At 34.5% G+C, this 17,114-nt stretch overlaps 1 protein-coding gene across 3 annotated transcripts; it reads left to right on the top strand.

Moving 5' to 3' along the window:
- The first annotated feature begins 1,057 nt into the window (after positions 1-1,057).
- Positions 1,058-16,699, top strand: LOC126871493 (tyrosine aminotransferase). 3 transcript variants are annotated; one of them, XM_050630399.1, is made up of 14 exons: positions 1,058-1,193; positions 1,276-1,437; positions 3,592-3,745; positions 4,131-4,736; positions 5,767-5,871; positions 6,033-6,100; positions 10,412-10,570; positions 13,183-13,374; positions 13,897-13,979; positions 14,811-14,880; positions 15,304-15,432; positions 15,684-15,767; positions 16,200-16,298; positions 16,373-16,699. In XM_050630399.1, exons 4-14 carry the CDS (start codon positions 4,595-4,597, stop codon positions 16,532-16,534), a joined length of 1,293 nt encoding a protein of 430 aa, XP_050486356.1. In that variant the 5' UTR covers positions 1,058-1,193; positions 1,276-1,437; positions 3,592-3,745; positions 4,131-4,594; the 3' UTR covers positions 16,535-16,699. The 3 variants fall into 3 exon arrangements, with proteins under 3 accessions (XP_050486356.1, XP_050486357.1, XP_050486358.1); XM_050630400.1 differs by lacking the exon at positions 3,592-3,745; XM_050630401.1 differs by lacking the exon at positions 15,304-15,432.
- Positions 16,700-17,114: the final 415 nt, after the last annotated feature.

Here is a 17,114-nt window from a genome sequence, read left to right as displayed (position 1 = left end):
TCGCGGAGAGACGCGATCGCGAGGAAGCGCGTCAACGGGAATCGTAATTTCCCATTACGATTTGACGATCGACGCCACGAACTGATCGATCCCCTATTTCGATTAGGACAATAGAGGTAGTTTAATTAGCATAACACTTGATTAACAGTTCAGAGATATTATATATTTCCAACAACTTTGTAGAGAAGATAGTTACGCTGGTGCGTAGATATAAATGAAATAGCTGAATGATCGAAGGGTGTAAACCCGGGAAAGAGATGTTGACTGTTCTAAAGATGATGAACCATTGAAGTCCGGTGACGATGCTGTTGCAAAGGAAAACTCTTACTCGGTGGTGACCGCCCCCCCCCCACCCCCGCCTCCACTGTTCGCTTGCGGAATCGCGGGGTTTTGCCACGTTTTTACCTGATGGAGCAATAACCATAAGGAACCTCTTGACTCTATGTTTTATGCCAATTGACGGCCTTAACGGTAAATCAAAAAGCCTCGTTTTATGACGGTTCCTTTGGACTACCGCGGTCCGCTTAATTCTATATGCACGGTTGGTGGCCGCCTCGAACGTAAAGAGTCACCGGACGTAACAATTTTCGTAAAACATAAGACACGGTATAAATTAACCAAACAGAATTTATCATCGTGTATATGTATATATCATGATGCGACAAAAGTTTCATAACTAGTAAAAATTTTAGCAAAAAGCTGAATTCCTATCGAAGTACGGAATGCCGATCGAATTGAAATTCATGGAGATACAAAAAATATTCCAAGTTTCGTTCAAAAAGTTGAAACCGAGCACGATTTCACCTTGAACGAAACCTGCTTCGATCTAAGAACGATTCGCTACTAGTCTCTCTGGTTAAAATGCAAACACGATCTATGGTGGACAAACACAGACGAGATTTCCTATACCTATAGACACGAAGAACACGCGTATCGCTGCCTATTCCATTTTCGGGACCGGTCTTCGACCTATTAGCATATGTTTTCTTTTTAATTGCGGGGCTCTCATTGGCGCGGCGACCAGAATATCGGAACGACAGTTTTTCCGACCATAAATACGTCGCGTCAGCGACGATGACGTGCATACGACCGGTTACCGGGCCAGTGAATCGTTCGTTTCCACGCATAGCTGCTTTTCCAATTTTTTTTTTTTTTTCTTTCTTTTCTTTTCATACGCGCGACAACCACATCAGGTACAGGTGTCGCGAGTAAATCGCTTTCCTTCGCGTCTCGTCCTCCCTATTATCATTGATTTTCATTGAATACCAATTACAGGCTTATGAATCCGGAGGTGGATGTGAATCGTAATAAATATTCCGTTTCGCTGAAATAACAGAGACGCGTGTCATGTTTGCGTCGTGAATTGTGCATGAAGAATCGTACTCTTGATTGCCGCGTCGATTGTAGTCGACAGCAGAACGTGGGAAATATTAATTGGTATGTAGTTGGCAATTGTACTAACGTTTTTAGTTGTAATACGCGCAGACACGGAAGTGCTTGTACCATTGAAACGTAGGAATACAAAATTTTACGTATTATTAAACTTATTCGAATGTACGCACAAATGTGTACGAATTACACACAAAACCATAAGTGTAATTATCACGTAACATGAAAGAAACGTCTTTAAATCTGGCGAAGGAGACTTTATCATTGGTACCAATATCTTATCGATCGAATAAGTTTAATGACGTCGGCGTGCGTCGACGCGTTCAAGTGGCTGAAACGAATTACCAATTCAAATAACGAGTTGCCGGTTCTCAAAAACCGTAAAACTAGATCATTTTTAGTTGGTCCAGATTCTATGTATGTTTCTGCGAATTTCCGATTCTTCGTTGAACTTAATCAGATAGATAAATCAGATGTATAAAGCAAACGGCGCATCTGTGTAGTTTAAATTTCATTCCGCGACAAGATTCCGCGAACGAGAATTCAATAATCCATAGGATGATTTTCATTTGGTACTTTTTGTAGTGGGAAAACTTCTACAAGCTAACGAATACTTTATTTTGTTAGAATAAACGCATATGATTGTTCTTTATTTCATCGAGTATTACTTTCAAACGTCTAGTTATTATTACATCACGATGTCGAAAACTTTCATCGGTATCAGGTGATATTTTCTTTTATCTGCGATTTTAATTAAGTTCAAGAACAGGTATTTTATTTAGTCGTAATTAATTAAATAGAAATAAAAATAATTAGATCAAGTAAAAACGAAATGACATTCAAATTTTATCAGATTTAGTACTAAATTCAAATTTCCAAGTTCGAGAATAAAATGTATGTGAAACTATAGGTAAATTAACTTACATTGTAATGGAAAAAGTTCTAGTTTTATCTGCAACATGTCAAGTATCGGTATAAGTCAGGTCAGAAATTGGAGGACGATATTTCTAAAGGAGAAGCAACTGAAAGTTGAATTTTCATTTGTAGAAAATCAAAATAAACGGAAGTAAACGTTTATACAAGAACCTCAAACGTAATATTCCAGCTCTCTGTAATATACATCCACATCTAGCTCTGTTTTATCAGGTTTTATCAGGTTTGTTAGCATACGTTTGCATACATTAACAAACCTCCTGAATTATTTACAAACGACAAGTAGTCATTGACACAACGCGAAAGCGTAAAAGATGCGAGACCGTGTGCTTCCACGGGGCGCATAAATTACATTAGTTAACGAAAATATACGAAGGACGCTCGTATCGATAAACGGTGTTAGGAATTTCGGCGGGGTCAGTGTATGTATCATAGTTCGAGAAGACGAGCCACAAAAACACAGAGACCTTGCTTCGACGCGTATACTGTCACTTCCAAGTAGATTCGACGTAAAATGTGTCAAACCCCTTAAGATACGCTACGAAAGTTCCGATTCGTTTTCCTTGCTATTACCATATAATACGAAAAATTACGAAAGTACAATAAATCGTAAAAAATTCAGTGAAAATGAAAATCCTGAAAATCGTTGATTTTGTTAAGTCGATAAAAGTATGGACAGAATTTTCAAGACAGAATGTAAAGTGTCACATTTATTTAATCAAAATATTTATTACATAGAAACTAATCGATCTATAATCTATTGTAATAAAATTAATTTTTGATAAATGTCAAACAAATGTAAGAGGATTTGCGATTATGGCAGGGTTACAGTAAATATGTTAGATAGGTACTATCTTTCTACACATTCTATGATTTCGTACGAAGATAAACATTCTAGCAGCATTTAATCCTCAAAGGTTCTAAAGTAGGAATTTTAATTTTGCTACAATGTTTATTCGTCGGAGAAGTCGAGGTTGTGGAAAAAACAGAATTACAACGTTTTTTCTAAATTCGATTTCAAAGGAAGCAATTATATAGGAAATCTTTGCTGTTTCATGTTGTAATTTACGGATAAATATCGTACGTTTACAACCATAGATACGAAATACAAATGAAAACAGAATTAATTGGATATACATTGTACACGTGATATCTTTTACAACACATAGTGTTCACAAATATAAATTTGTATTATTCTTTGGTCGTTATTTATCTTCCACGCTATGCATATTCATCGTATAAAATCACACGAGATCGAATCATATACAGGCAAAAAAAGGCGAATCGAAGAAGTAAAGCAAGAATATTATTCGCATCGCAAAGTTCGATCTCGGCAAACTCAGGAAGGCCAATCTCTTGATTGTTCGCGCGTGACAACAAGATCACGACGGGAGAAAATGATCAACAAACACCGGTGATCTACGTAAGCAAAGAATTGAATTCGTTTTGAATAAACTATGAAAATAGGTGTGGAGTCCAATAGACCAATCCGACCGGTTCGATTCGTCCTCCATCCTACAACGGACTTCTTCTATTTTCATAGCAATTAGTATTCGCTGCTTGTTTCCTCGAAATATGCAAGTTTACTCTGTAAATCGTTTCCCATTGAAGTTACTGTTTTCCAAACATCTATATCGAACGTGCTAGAGTATAATGGAAGCTGTTTCCACTAAAGCTGCTTCGATTAAAATTTTAGATTGTTCGTTGATGAAAAATTTTCATGAACGTAGAAGTGGAATGGCATAGCCCGTAAACCCTGCAACGTTCCAAGCTACGCCGTTACAATTACATATATTTTCTGTTTCAAGACGCGAGAGGATTTACTCGTCGCATGACTTGATAGTTTGCTAATAGAAATACATTGCTAAACACGTGCGATCTGGTAATATCTAGCGATGAAACTACAAGGGCGATCTACGTAAACACAGAACCGATTTAAATTAATTACGAAAGAAGGTGTGGAATCTAGCCGACTAATCCGACCGGTTCGTTCGTTTCCCAACCTACAGTGGAACATTTCGATTATATGACAGACCAGAGAACAGATTTCCTCTCACGATCAGTGATGGAACACCGCTTGATCAAGGATTATCGTTCGCTGATCTTTCGATCTCTTCTGGATAAGAAAACCTCAACGACTGAAATTCATTCAACATTGCTGGTACATTTTAACGACTCGTGAACGTTTGACGACGTGGTGAATTTTGAAGTGTTGTTAACGGATACGAAGGAGGGGATTTTGTTCGGGGGTTTCGAAATTTCCAAGTTGGAGATGTCGACGCCGGTATATCGCGACCAATGGAACGTTCAGGCGTCAGATATCGCGAGAAGAACACACAACCCCATAAGATCCATCGTGGAATGTCTCGTGGTCGAGCCTAATCCTGCTAAGTCCATGATCTCGTTATCCATCGGTGAGGTTTTCCTTTATACACAGTTTATTTCTCGCCTGTCATTTTAAGCGGAAGATCGGTCGAGTTGCTTTGAAATCGAGTAACTCGTTTGCGTACAAATAATTTCTAATCTAATTTCCAATCAAGCAAACTGACAAGCTAACGTTAATAAAGTGTTTCAAATTATTTGAAGTAATGACTGTTTGGTTTGCACGCAGAAGATATTAGAAAAAGAGCACGAAACAGAGACAGATAATAGTTTTTAAATTACGAGTTTCTGGGATTGGAAAAGGAATCTCGTGAGACCGGATAATTTCGTGTTCCGCGCTTATCGTGGTCTTGTTCGCGTGTAATTAGTTCGTTTGTTCCTTTTTGCTATCTCGTTTAATAACAGAATTGTGAGCCATTTTAAACTGTCCGTAACGTTTGTAAATTTTCAAAAAAGAAGTTAAGATAATTGATTTCTTCGTTTTGTATTTTATATACGTACGAATATATTTTGTTTTCTTCGACGATGATTCGAAAAAGAAGAAAAATACTTTGAATCACGTTGGATGATCACGTGTAGCTTTTCATAAAAAAAACTATTTAAATTTAGAATTGGCAACAACAAATCTAATGAGTACGCTCTGAACAGTTTAATCGACAGAATATGCTTTATAATTATTTTATTTTTACGTTAATGAAACATCGTATTACTAATCTACTTGAAGAAAATGTTTAAATGTTTATTATTTATATATCAAATATATGGAAATTGATTAAATTTAGAGGTAATTGATAAAGTAGTTTAAAAAGTTTAATAACAAAATTTATGTGAAGCACTTTTTCGCGTAGCTTGAACTATTTATCACGTACGGTCGCCTATTCCCAAATTTAATATGCTTCGTTTCAAGATAAAATCAGAAATTCGGAATAGTCGTCGATCGATTGTTTGGAGATGTTTATATATTACATTCAATTCTTTTACGTGACGAATAATTGTAATTATTCTATCATTAAGGTCAATCAATGGTTTAAAGTATTTTACCAAGAAGTTCTTTATTTTTAGGTGATCCAACTACTTTTGGAAATTTAAAACCACCCAAAGAAGTAATTGATGCTGTTCAACAAAGTCTCGTTTCTCAATTGTATAATGGATACGCACCTAGCACAGGTACTAATAATAAATTAATAATTCAATAGAAAGAAATTGTACTAACATGAGATTGATAAAATATTTTACTTATTATCTGTTATAAAATTATCGTTCGAATCGATCTTTAAATTCGGTTCCGATTTATTTTTTAAATAATTAATGACGCAATATTATTTTAGGTCACCAAAGCGCAAGGGAAGCCGTAGCGGAATATAGTTCCAGCGAATTCGTAAAAGTGGATGCTAAGGTAAATTCTTAATCGTTAATACCATGATCTATTGAAATTGGTTAAGAAATCAAAATTAATGAATAAAATGATGTGCAATTGTCCCTTTTCTTTGTCGTTGATAATCGTATTGTCGACGCGATGTTGATCTTCGGATGAAAGAAAAAAGGAATAATATCCCAGAAATAAGCAAAATACATAATTTTACGTTGAAAGATTAATTATTTCACAAATAGAAAACTCTGACTGAATTTAAAGCTAATACTTCGTACCGTTGATTATGTATAATTTCAATCTTCGTCATTTTCCAGCGACACAAAATGTTGGATTCGATAAACAGTCGCTGTTAATAACGTTTGAAATTTTCATACGTCACTTAAGAGTCACGATTGATATACATTTTTCGATTAACTTTTTCCATCGACGAGACAGAGGACAGGTATCGATGTTAAAACTCCGTTTGTTATTGCCTTACAAATGCGTAAATGGCAATTATTTTTGTTCAATGTTTAATAAAAACATTCCTGGCGTTCACGTCAAGTTTATTGCAAAATACAATAAAGCATTATTAAATGTTTAATGAAGGATAGAATTTCATTTCCAGACTTTTGATTTGCAAACTAATTTTTTGTGATAATTATTGGACGTTTTCTAGCAAAGATGAATATTCTAATTCTCCGTTCTTTGCTTCTTTATTAACAATTTTTTATCTATAATTCTGTATATCGTTTTACCTTTGTCCGAATGTTCTGTTTAATATATGTATTTGAAATATGAAATGAAAGTACATGCGGTGCGTGAGCGACGGTATGACATACTTTGAGATATAATTTATACGGAAATATCGAGTGCGGAATTAAATTTGTAGCAGATTGTAATATATTAAAAACGGTTTATTATCATAAATTCTGTACATGTTTCTAAAGAGACTAATTACCTACGTTTTGTGACAGTTTTTGTAAAAAAGCACGATAACAATCTGACTTACGGCGAATGCATGTTTAATAGTTTGAAATATTCTACAGTAATCTTAGTATGTACAAATACCTGTTAAAATTATTGAACATGTAAAAAGTATGATAAAGAACGCTACTTGCAAGAAGAACTATCTAATCGATGAACCTCGTAGAGTTGCGATTTTTATGCGGTTCGAAAAGGTATGCTATAAAGTTCATAAAAGTGTTAAACAAAAAATGAACGACATTTTTTTTGAAATTGTTACTGATGAGAATTTTTATGACTTTATCTATTAAGATATCTTTGCACGAATCTATTTCTCTAACATAATAATACTTGATCGTGACAAAATCAGTTCCTATTACTAACGAGAAGGAAAAAGACAACGATATAGGAAAAATTGAATGCTGGTAAAGAAAACGCAGAAGCATCTGGTTATTCCATATTGTTATCGATCTGTAGAGAACTGTGCTACTGAAAGCCGCGTTGCATACAGATTACTTCCGGCTACGCCTTGTTTTGCATACGCAAATAAATCATGTGTATTAATTACATTCGAAGTCTGATTAATTGCCCTATTTGATGAATTATTTGGATAACATTTTAGAGAACATGCATATCCATATAAATTATGTTCCTCGATCGACAGGTTTAACATTAACACTGAAACTTTGAAATGGAAATATCGAAATATCAGATGCATTGCATTTTCATTATGTATCGCATTTGATTTTGTTAATTTATTAGTCGAGTATAATGAATTATTCTTCACTGACTGTATTCATTTCTTCTCTTTACCATAGTATTTTTTCAAGTTGAACACGATCGAATTGGGCATGAAGCTTAAATGTCACGATGTCACAAAAGTAGCCAACGACTTTGCGACTGTGACGCCTAGCATATTCTCTCGTTTTTTGTGCGATCGTGAACGAACGTTCGAAAATTACCCTAAGCGTATCTAAGCTTTTTAAAGAAGTCTTAGCGATTTGTCAGGATTTTACTTTTTCCCTTTTTCCTTGCACAACGAATAATCGAATCGTCCAATTAGGTTTCCAACCTAATATACTGTTTTCCATAGAGATGCGGTCGAGCTTCGTATATTTTCAATCTTGCAGAAGATGTTTCGATTCGAATTAGCTCGACCTGTAACCAGGCGCTTATAGAAACTCGTTCATCTGCAGGCACATCGTGTCCGCTCCCTTTCTGTGTGTATTCATTCGTTGTTTGCGTGCACGTGTATACGATATCTAGTTAAACCGCCAGTTGATCGGAACTGCCGACGAAGTTTGCTGGGAAAACCGAATTTCCCTGCACGATCGGCCGCAAACTAGAAACCACGTTCTCTAAAAGAAGAAATATCATCAATTAACTACGAACTGTCCGGCATCTACGGTTCTCGATACAATCACGAGAAAATCAATAGAATCTCTTCGCTTCACTGTTCCGTTCAAACAATCGTTTTTCCGATCAATGAATTTTTCTCGTTTGCTTTGTCGTTCTTGTATGGTCAACGTATCATAGTTTCTAGATTCTAGCTAAAAAATCTTTATTTATTTATCTATTTATTTATTTATTCATTTAGATAGCATGTGATTTTCTGTTCATCTTTCAGGAGGTATTTTCGTTGCGTTATTGCCATAAATCTGTGTTACTATTTGTTACATTTTCTTTTTAATTTCTTAACTTAATTTTCATCGAATCGATTTCATAATTGCTCGCGTGCGTCGTATTTCGTAATATTCGCGAAGCCAGGCATTTTCTACTTCAATCTTGCACATTTAGCATCTTCGTATTTATTATTCATGCAGCAAAATATAGAATTATTTAACTTTCACCATTAAAGGACACTAGACAAAAATTGGTGTTTCAAATATTAGATTCATACTCACACGTGAAAATATATTTTAATCTTCCTTTCGAAAGACAAATTTTCCTTTTTAATATCGTCCGATGGATGATTTTCAATATGCATAAGTAAAAGTCGAAAATAAATCAATGCGACGTTTCGTTGAAAAATTAAACAATCCATCACGATTGTAAAGATCAAATTTATTCTCACATACACGGTACTGGAAAGTACTTTTATGTGTATAACAAATTTAATATTCGCAGTTCGATATTTCGTGTCATTGTAAATGAAAAGTATTGAAAATATAAAACGAAGCAAAATTAATAATTTTTACGTAAATGGAAAATATCTTCCTTGTAATTCCTTTAGGGAAGAAAGATAAAGGGATTAAACAACTTGTCATTAAATTTAATACTTGATATTTTTTATCCTCGTTATGCCAAAAAAAAAAGAGAAAAAATCCACAGATCTAAAAGTAATGTATTATCAGGACTCAGATATCACCGTGAAAATTTAAAATAAAGCCCACCGTTTCGAAATCCGAACAGAATCGATATTGTTGCAAAAAAAATGTTCATAAAGCAAGGAACATTCCCCTTGTGCTGCGAAAATTGTAATGTATGGCATGCAATGAATCTGCTATTAGCTTTATTCACTGCGCCCCCAGGAAATGAACGTCGGAAAAACGACGAGAACCGAGCTTTTTCACAGTTCTAAAGATTTCATGTGCATCGAACGTTTAATTAATGTATGGCTGCGTAGCTATAGGCGAATATTCTTCCCATTTTCTTCGCTAGCATAATTCATATAGGAGAATATATTTAAAGATATAAATACATCCCAAACTTAACGTGTATTTTTACTTTCATTTTAAATTATTAATTTTATACGGCAGAGTTAAATTTTCCACAGATCAGTTACCACTGGATTTCTTTTCTTTTCAAATAGATTTTAACGTCGCATTAATTGCACGGATAGTAACTTACGAAAATGGTTGAAAGCTTACCACAGAAAGCTTTTATGTGTTACATGAAAGATTGTGAAACTTCATTAGTATCGTAATGATACATAACTTTATCCGATGATATTAGTAAAATTTGAAACTAATCTGAAAATGTAGTTAGTAGCTACAAGATATTATTTACTACAAACTTGTACGTATTTCGTTAAAAATTAGCACGTAGCAGAATGGCGATTTTAAACACATACATATATATCGAAGATGGTTTTATCGAATATCGAGGCTTATTAATATAACGGATAATCGACTGTTTAAATAGTTTTTGGACCTCTATGAATTATATGCATACTTGCATTAAATACCTTGCAGCTTCTGTGTACATTTTTAGATTTGTTTAAAAATTCCTCGTGTACAGGTTGACCAGAGTGGAAAAAGATCACGATACACGATTTCTATAGCAAATTAGCTTATAGCAAATTAATTGGCTTTAGTCACAAATTTATTAGAAAGATGGCTTTCAAACGGAATGCTAATTCTCGATTCTCTGAATTCTCTCTTTTTTCAGGATGTAATTTTATGCAGCGGATGCTCCTGCGCTCTCGACCTCTGTATAACAGCGTTAGCACGAAGGGGGCAAAATATTCTGATACCGCGACCCGGTTTCTCGATCTATCGAACACTTGCAGAAGGTCTTGGTATCAACGTAAAATCCTATGAGTTACGCGTAAGTATAAACGTATCTCGAAAGTTCACCAATATTCTCGCATCTGCATTTTAGTACCAGCATTTTACCTGATATCGATGACAACGTTTTTATATAAAGAAAAATTTATTATTTCCATGCCTTTTCTTTTACATTCTTTATTTAATCGATATGTTTATATTATACTAATGATATATATTTTGTTTAAAATACGCAAGGTTTAGCAACTACAAACATCAGTCTCACTATCACATGTTTGCTTTTAGAAATCGATGTAATCGCATCATAATATTTTGCTACATAGGTACGATGATGATTATAACGACTGAAATTCGTGTAATTCGATTTATCCGTAAAAAAATAAGCAAGTGTCCACATACTTTTGAAAAGTAGCGTATACACGTATCTCGATTTGAAAAAAACGGTAAAATGTTAAACTTCGTGGTAATAACGAGGTCTTTCCCGTCGTTCCTTTGTCTCCTTTGCCGCGAATTTTAATGCCTCCCCACTCGCCCAGACAGCGCAGCGTGGACTATTTTACCACAGAGAAGTAATTAAAACCACGGTACCGTGGCTCTTCGTGGTCTACAAGGGAGAGAGAGAGAAAGAGAGAGAGAGACAGAGAGAGAAAGAGGGGGAAAGATTGTGGGTTATAATGCAGAAGTTGAGGTGGATTATCCGTATGTAAGGTGGCCCGTATGCGCGTAACTTTCGGTACACGAATTTTCCATTTGTCACATGCTGATGAAAAATTAATTCGCGATACGCGATCTTCTTTCGGGATCATTATTGAATGTCAAGGTTCGTATTAATTTTTGAACGATTCCCGTTTCGCTTCAGCTTCTACATGAACGCTTTCTGAATGTTTTAAAAGAGAAAGCTGTGAAATTATTGATTTTGGATGTTCTTGAAATATTAGAATTTTCTTGCATAATAGTTTACTAACTGAGAAAAGCAATTGCTGTTGATAATTTCTATTTTATGACTTGTAAAGCTTCGTTAATAATATTACGTAGTTCTATTGTGCAAGTGTACCGCGTGACTTTAAAATACTAAAAAAATAACCAAAGGCGCGACAATTTGATCATATTTATTAACAAACGATGTATTTGTTGTTTTAATTTTTTGGAGTTTTCGAATGCTTCTGTATATGAACAGCAGAGTTTTGAATAAAGAAATTTCAAAATTCAATAGGATTATAGAAATTGAGAAACGCCATTTGTAGTGAATCAAACCAAGATGTCGAAGTTATGAAGTCGAAAATTCAATAATTTGTTTGTTTGTGGCAACAATTTGTTTTCAAACGTCAGACATAGAATATTTTAACAAAACAGGATGAAATTTCTTGAAGTGTACGCGAAATACATAATTAATACTGTAAACAAGATTAAAATCGATAGTTCGTAACATTTTCGTGCAACGTATGGTAATAACTTATTTTTTAATACATCATTGTCAAAGATTGAGTTGTGCATAACAAGTTCTGGTACTTGCGGCTTATCGTATTGCATGGTCCATGCCATTTTCTGTGACTTATAAGCCCACACATAAGTATTGATCCAGCTACCATACGTATACTGGGTGCCCTGAAAATATTTATGATCGCGCAGAAAAAACAAACAATTTTTCAAACAAGATTATGAACTGGAAATTCCAGCCGTAAACGTCGCGCAACTAAAAAGAGTATACATGATCATACATTCTGGATTTGCACAGTCTGGATGATTTATAAATACAAAATTTTAAATAATTTAATCGAATAGTCATAAACGGTATATATATAAAATATATATTAGGACTTCTAAGTCTACGATATATTACTCGTTCTTTCAAAATTTCTTTTAAAGTACCTTTGAAATGAATTTTTGAAAAGATCATCGAAAGCTCCAGCCCCATCGTAATATATCGTGAAGCGACGAAAATAACAAAATTAGGAACAACTGCATAGTTTTGCGAAATACGTTGAAACCTACAGTTTCTGGCCATTCGCGAAATGCTGAAATAATATTTACATATTTCGTTGCGTGCCGCTATGTTGTGTCGGAACAGGTTGTTTCCTTCTTTTTTTTGCTACTTCGTGTGTTGAAGACATACTAGTACTTAACGTGAACACGTACTTACGTAGTATGTATCGCGAGAAAATAGCGTAAGAGGTTGCTGTGATAAATTGGGGTACTTAAACTTATTGCCTACAATACTGTTCTAGTAGCCATTAACTTGGAAAACCTATAAAAATATGTTATATATTGATATCATAAATCGTTTTATTTGCTTTAACGTCTGCCATAGTTATTAATAACCCATCCAGAAAATTAGCTAAAGTAATTAAAAGTTTGCGAAGGAAAGCAACAACTTAATTCTAACGAAGAAAAATTTCATTTCAAAGCGGTATACTTAAGTAAATATAATACGAAAATGCTACGACACGATGGATTTGTATAAATATCTTTCCTTCCTATTTTGTATACCGAATATATCACAGCTTTGTCTTAAAAACAGTTCTATTTTACTTTTTTTAGAATAAAAAATTTTAAAGTATATGCATAATAAATAATTTAATTATACGTTATTACGTCATAGGAAAATATTTTCCATGGAGGAACTCGGTTAACGTCGGTTATTCACGTTTCTAGCCTGAACTCGGCTGGGAGATCGATCTGGACAACTTGGAATCACAGATCGACGAATTCACCGCGGCGATCATTATAAACAATCCTTCGAACCCGTGCGGTTCCGTATTTAGCAAGGATCACACACTCGACATTCTCGACGTAGCCGCTCGTTACTACATACCAATTATTGCCGATGAAATTTACGAGCATATGGTACGTGATTAACATACGCACACATACAGCCCTTATAGTTTCATTTTATAATGAAATTATATAAATTATAATAAAGTAGTATACGTTTAAACTCAATTCGAGTCAACCTATAAGTTACCCACTGAACGGTGTTTTGATATTGAACGTCATATAATTAATATTCTACAAATCTATAGCTAATATTAAATAACATTAAGCAGATGAGCTTTGTACGGTTTATTTTATTAAAATTTTTTAATTTTTAGAATTTTACGAAGTTATCGAATCTTGTCGTACTATAAAGTAGAAACCACTTAATTTGGTTTTCAAGTTTTCTTTTTTAATTCTGATTTGTTAAATGCATTTTACGATAGTTCGTGCTAGGAAGAATCAATTTAACGAACAAGTCAAGTGCTTCTTCGATAACAACCGTTGCTTCATAAATGTCTCGTTTAATTTTCTGCAAGATACCAAAAATCTTGTACCATCTTTACCATTTTAAAAATTTATTACATTTCTTTTATCGTTATTTTGTCTTACCAGGTGTTCCCAGGACGGACTTTCCATTCGTTAGCATCTTTGTCGAAGGAAGTTCCTATTTTGTCATGTAGCGGCCTGACGAAGAGGTATGCAAAAATGAACTTTGAAATCTTAGCATGTTATGATCGCGTCGCTTGGATATTTTCATTCCTTGAAATACATTCGTGAAGTTTTTACGTGGGACGTTTTACAGCGGTTTACGGCTACATTCCGTATACATAATTGCACGAGCATCGTGGAATCAATATTACAGCGAATTCTCGGTGGTCAAGCGGGAAGTTTTGTGGCGGCGAATGTTCGCACGCAACCTGGACACCGATGCTCGTTGCTTCCTATTTTAAAAATAGTTTCATCGCCAAAAGGTTGGAATATATTCAAAATATTGATAAAAAATATATTATCTGACAAATTTTGGATAAATTACCATTGTTCAAAAGCTTGAATTTACTTCAAATTGAGTAGTAATTTAATTTTTCGCTACTCATTTTCATTTATTGTCCGTCTTAAAGAAGGAATTTATTGTCAATAAATTTTCTAATTGTGCTTTCGATACCAGTTTCAATTTTATCTTTGGAGTTCGTAAATTACTCTCTAAAAAAACAGGACTCGTAGATATATTGCAAGGATATAGATACTTTATTTATTTATAGCTAATATCAGAAACTAGGATAAAAATTTCCAGGGCAATTTACTCAATTCACCATTTTGCTCTATGGTCCCCTTTTCGAGAAAACTTCCCAATTATAATTTAAATATAAATCTTAATGTAAGATTATAGACCAGCGGTATATCATTCTCTTCACTTTCTGCTTGGTTATTATCATGTAGCGATGTGACTCGGAGCATGCACTAGTAATAATCGAGTTACAACAATGGACGCATTACCAGGTAAACGGTAATCTTCACCGATGTTTCAGATTTTTAGTGCCCGGCTGGCGTATGGGCTGGATAATCATTCACGATCGTCAAAACGTGCTGGAGAAGGAGGTGGGTAATTGCACGATACGCTATATACGGGAAAGCTTGAAAATAATTGCTTCTCCTTTCGTATTGTTTCCGTAACAAGAACGACCAGATCTGTTTCTGCGCCGTGCCTTATCGCGTTTGGATTAAATTTCGTTGATTAAATTTTATCCCATCGTTAAAGTTCTCCACTTGGCACCGTTCACCGTGTCCTCAACTTTGCTCGAGTCTTACTTTCGTGTTGAGGAAAAAAAGAGAAAAAAGAAAGAATGAAAGGAAGAACGAAGGAAATCGAAGAAATCAACGAGTCGAGCAAAGGACGAGACTGTGAGCTCCAGCAAAATTTTGCTTTCGAAGAACTTTAATTCGTACTTTTCTTTCTTATAAGAATTTCCAATTGCATAATGTGCGATATATTGTATTACTTTTTCTTATTCTCTTATGTAGATAAGGAAAGCGCTTCGTTGTCTAAGTCAGAGAATTATCGGCAGCAACACGCTTATTCAAGGTGCGTTGCCCGCTATTCTGAAGAACACGCCACAGGAATTTTACGATGGCGTCGTTAGAATGTTGCATGTAGGTTTTTGTTATCTTAAGTACCTTCTAGAAATTTATGCAAACTCGAAAATCGCGAGGGTTATATTTCATGCGGGATATTTACGAATATAACAAAATTTAAATCAGGCGGAACATCAATTAATTAATCTGTTAAACCGGGGAAGAGTTAACACGTTACACGAATTTTTAATTTCCTGGATATAACTACATATACTTTTCTTTATAAATTTGCCACGATATAATGATCAAATGTTCATTTTCGTTTTTAGGATCACTCGAAAACGGCGTACAACTGTGTGAAGAAAATCTCAGGGTTGAAACCAATAATGCCCGACGGAGCAATGTACATGATGGTAATCATCTAATCTGTGTTAATAATTTCTCTGTCTATGTCTCGCGATATGAATACAAAGGGAAGTAAAGTAACAAAAGTAACGGAGAACGTAACAATTCCTAAAACAAAATGTACCTAAATCTACCATAAATCAGAGTGTAAATCCAATTTGCTCTACTTACAGTTTCCGATAATAAGTTTGGGAAGTAGATCATGCGCGACATGTTATGTAATGTATATGAATAATGAAATTCCAAAGTTTCTTAACAGTACCTTATTTACCGTTATTAAACTCGATTACAAGGCGATTCGATTGAAATTGCCATCCGTGTAAATATTTCGTGTAATTAGGCGAAAATCAGACGCGATTTAAACGTTAAGGTAAACACACCGACGTTAAGGGTAGCAGATCGCAATTTACTGACTATAAATTATCCTATCGGTCCCCCAGGTTTACATAGATCTACCTTGTTTTCCGGAATTTAATTCCGACCTCGAATTCGTGCAACGATTGCTAATGGAGGAGTCTGTGTTTTGCCTTCCTGGCCAGGTACGCCCTATAAATCGAGCACTCGTTCGACTGGACGTTTTCGTCGATTAAGCGCTTCTCAATTCTTTTCACAGTGCTTCGATTATCCGTCGTACATGAGGCTGGTCATCACGGTGCCCATAGATATGTTGGAGGAGGCCTGTCAGAGAATACAGGAATTCTGCGAGAGGCATCACTATAAAACAGCCGAAGATACGCAAAGAAGCAACTTAATTGCCGCGGAAATTCCATATTAAAGAGTATACGTGATTTAGTTAATTTCGTTGTCTTATTATTTATATTACTTCGCGTTGGTGCATAGGTGTGAACTGAAATGTCATTCTTTTCAAATAATATTTTCATTACACGTAGTTTCCTTGAAACGTGATACGTTTAATAGAAATATAATAATTTTCATATGATTCGATACATGTTTCCAATCAATACCTGAATTTTGCCATTTCAGATCGTCAGCAAACCTAAGTATTTTATAAGTATTATATCAAATTGTTAAGTAATACTTATAAGTATAGATGATAGCTTATTTCTCGATGTTTAATACATAATTTCCAATATAATTTAATATAATTTTAAGTTTTTATAGGTATAGAAAATAATTTAATCGTTGTAGAAATTCTTTATAAAATATCGAATTTATTTGTATAAGTACACTGCTATTTATACTGTATAATAATATATCGACGTAACAAACTTCAAAATTTCGTGAACGATGTTACTTTACAATAAAAATAGTTAAGAAATATTTAATCAATCTCATTTGCGATTAATGACGGTGATCCAAATCAAGGTTTAAATCAGAAAGATACTAGTCATGTT

This window comes from Bombus huntii, chromosome 11 (assembly GCF_024542735.1).
Source record: "Bombus huntii isolate Logan2020A chromosome 11, iyBomHunt1.1, whole genome shotgun sequence".
In the NCBI taxonomy this organism is placed as follows: Eukaryota; Metazoa; Arthropoda; class Insecta; order Hymenoptera; family Apidae; genus Bombus; species Bombus huntii.
This window is presented reverse-complemented; position numbering and strand designations above follow the sequence as displayed.

What these genes read in the sequence shown, in the direction of transcription:
- LOC126871493 (XM_050630400.1), top strand. Translation starts at nt 4,595, where the DNA reads ATGTCGACGCCGGTATATCGCGACCAATGGAACGTTCAGGCGTCAGAT. An exon ending in GCGTCGTTAGAATGTTGCAT is followed by an intron (nt 15,433 to 15,683) that starts GTAGGTTTTTGT and finishes TTTCGTTTTTAG; the next exon opens with GATCACTCGAAAACGGCGTA. An exon ending in ACGGAGCAATGTACATGATG is followed by an intron (nt 15,768 to 16,199) that starts GTAATCATCTAA and finishes TCGGTCCCCCAG; the next exon opens with GTTTACATAGATCTACCTTG.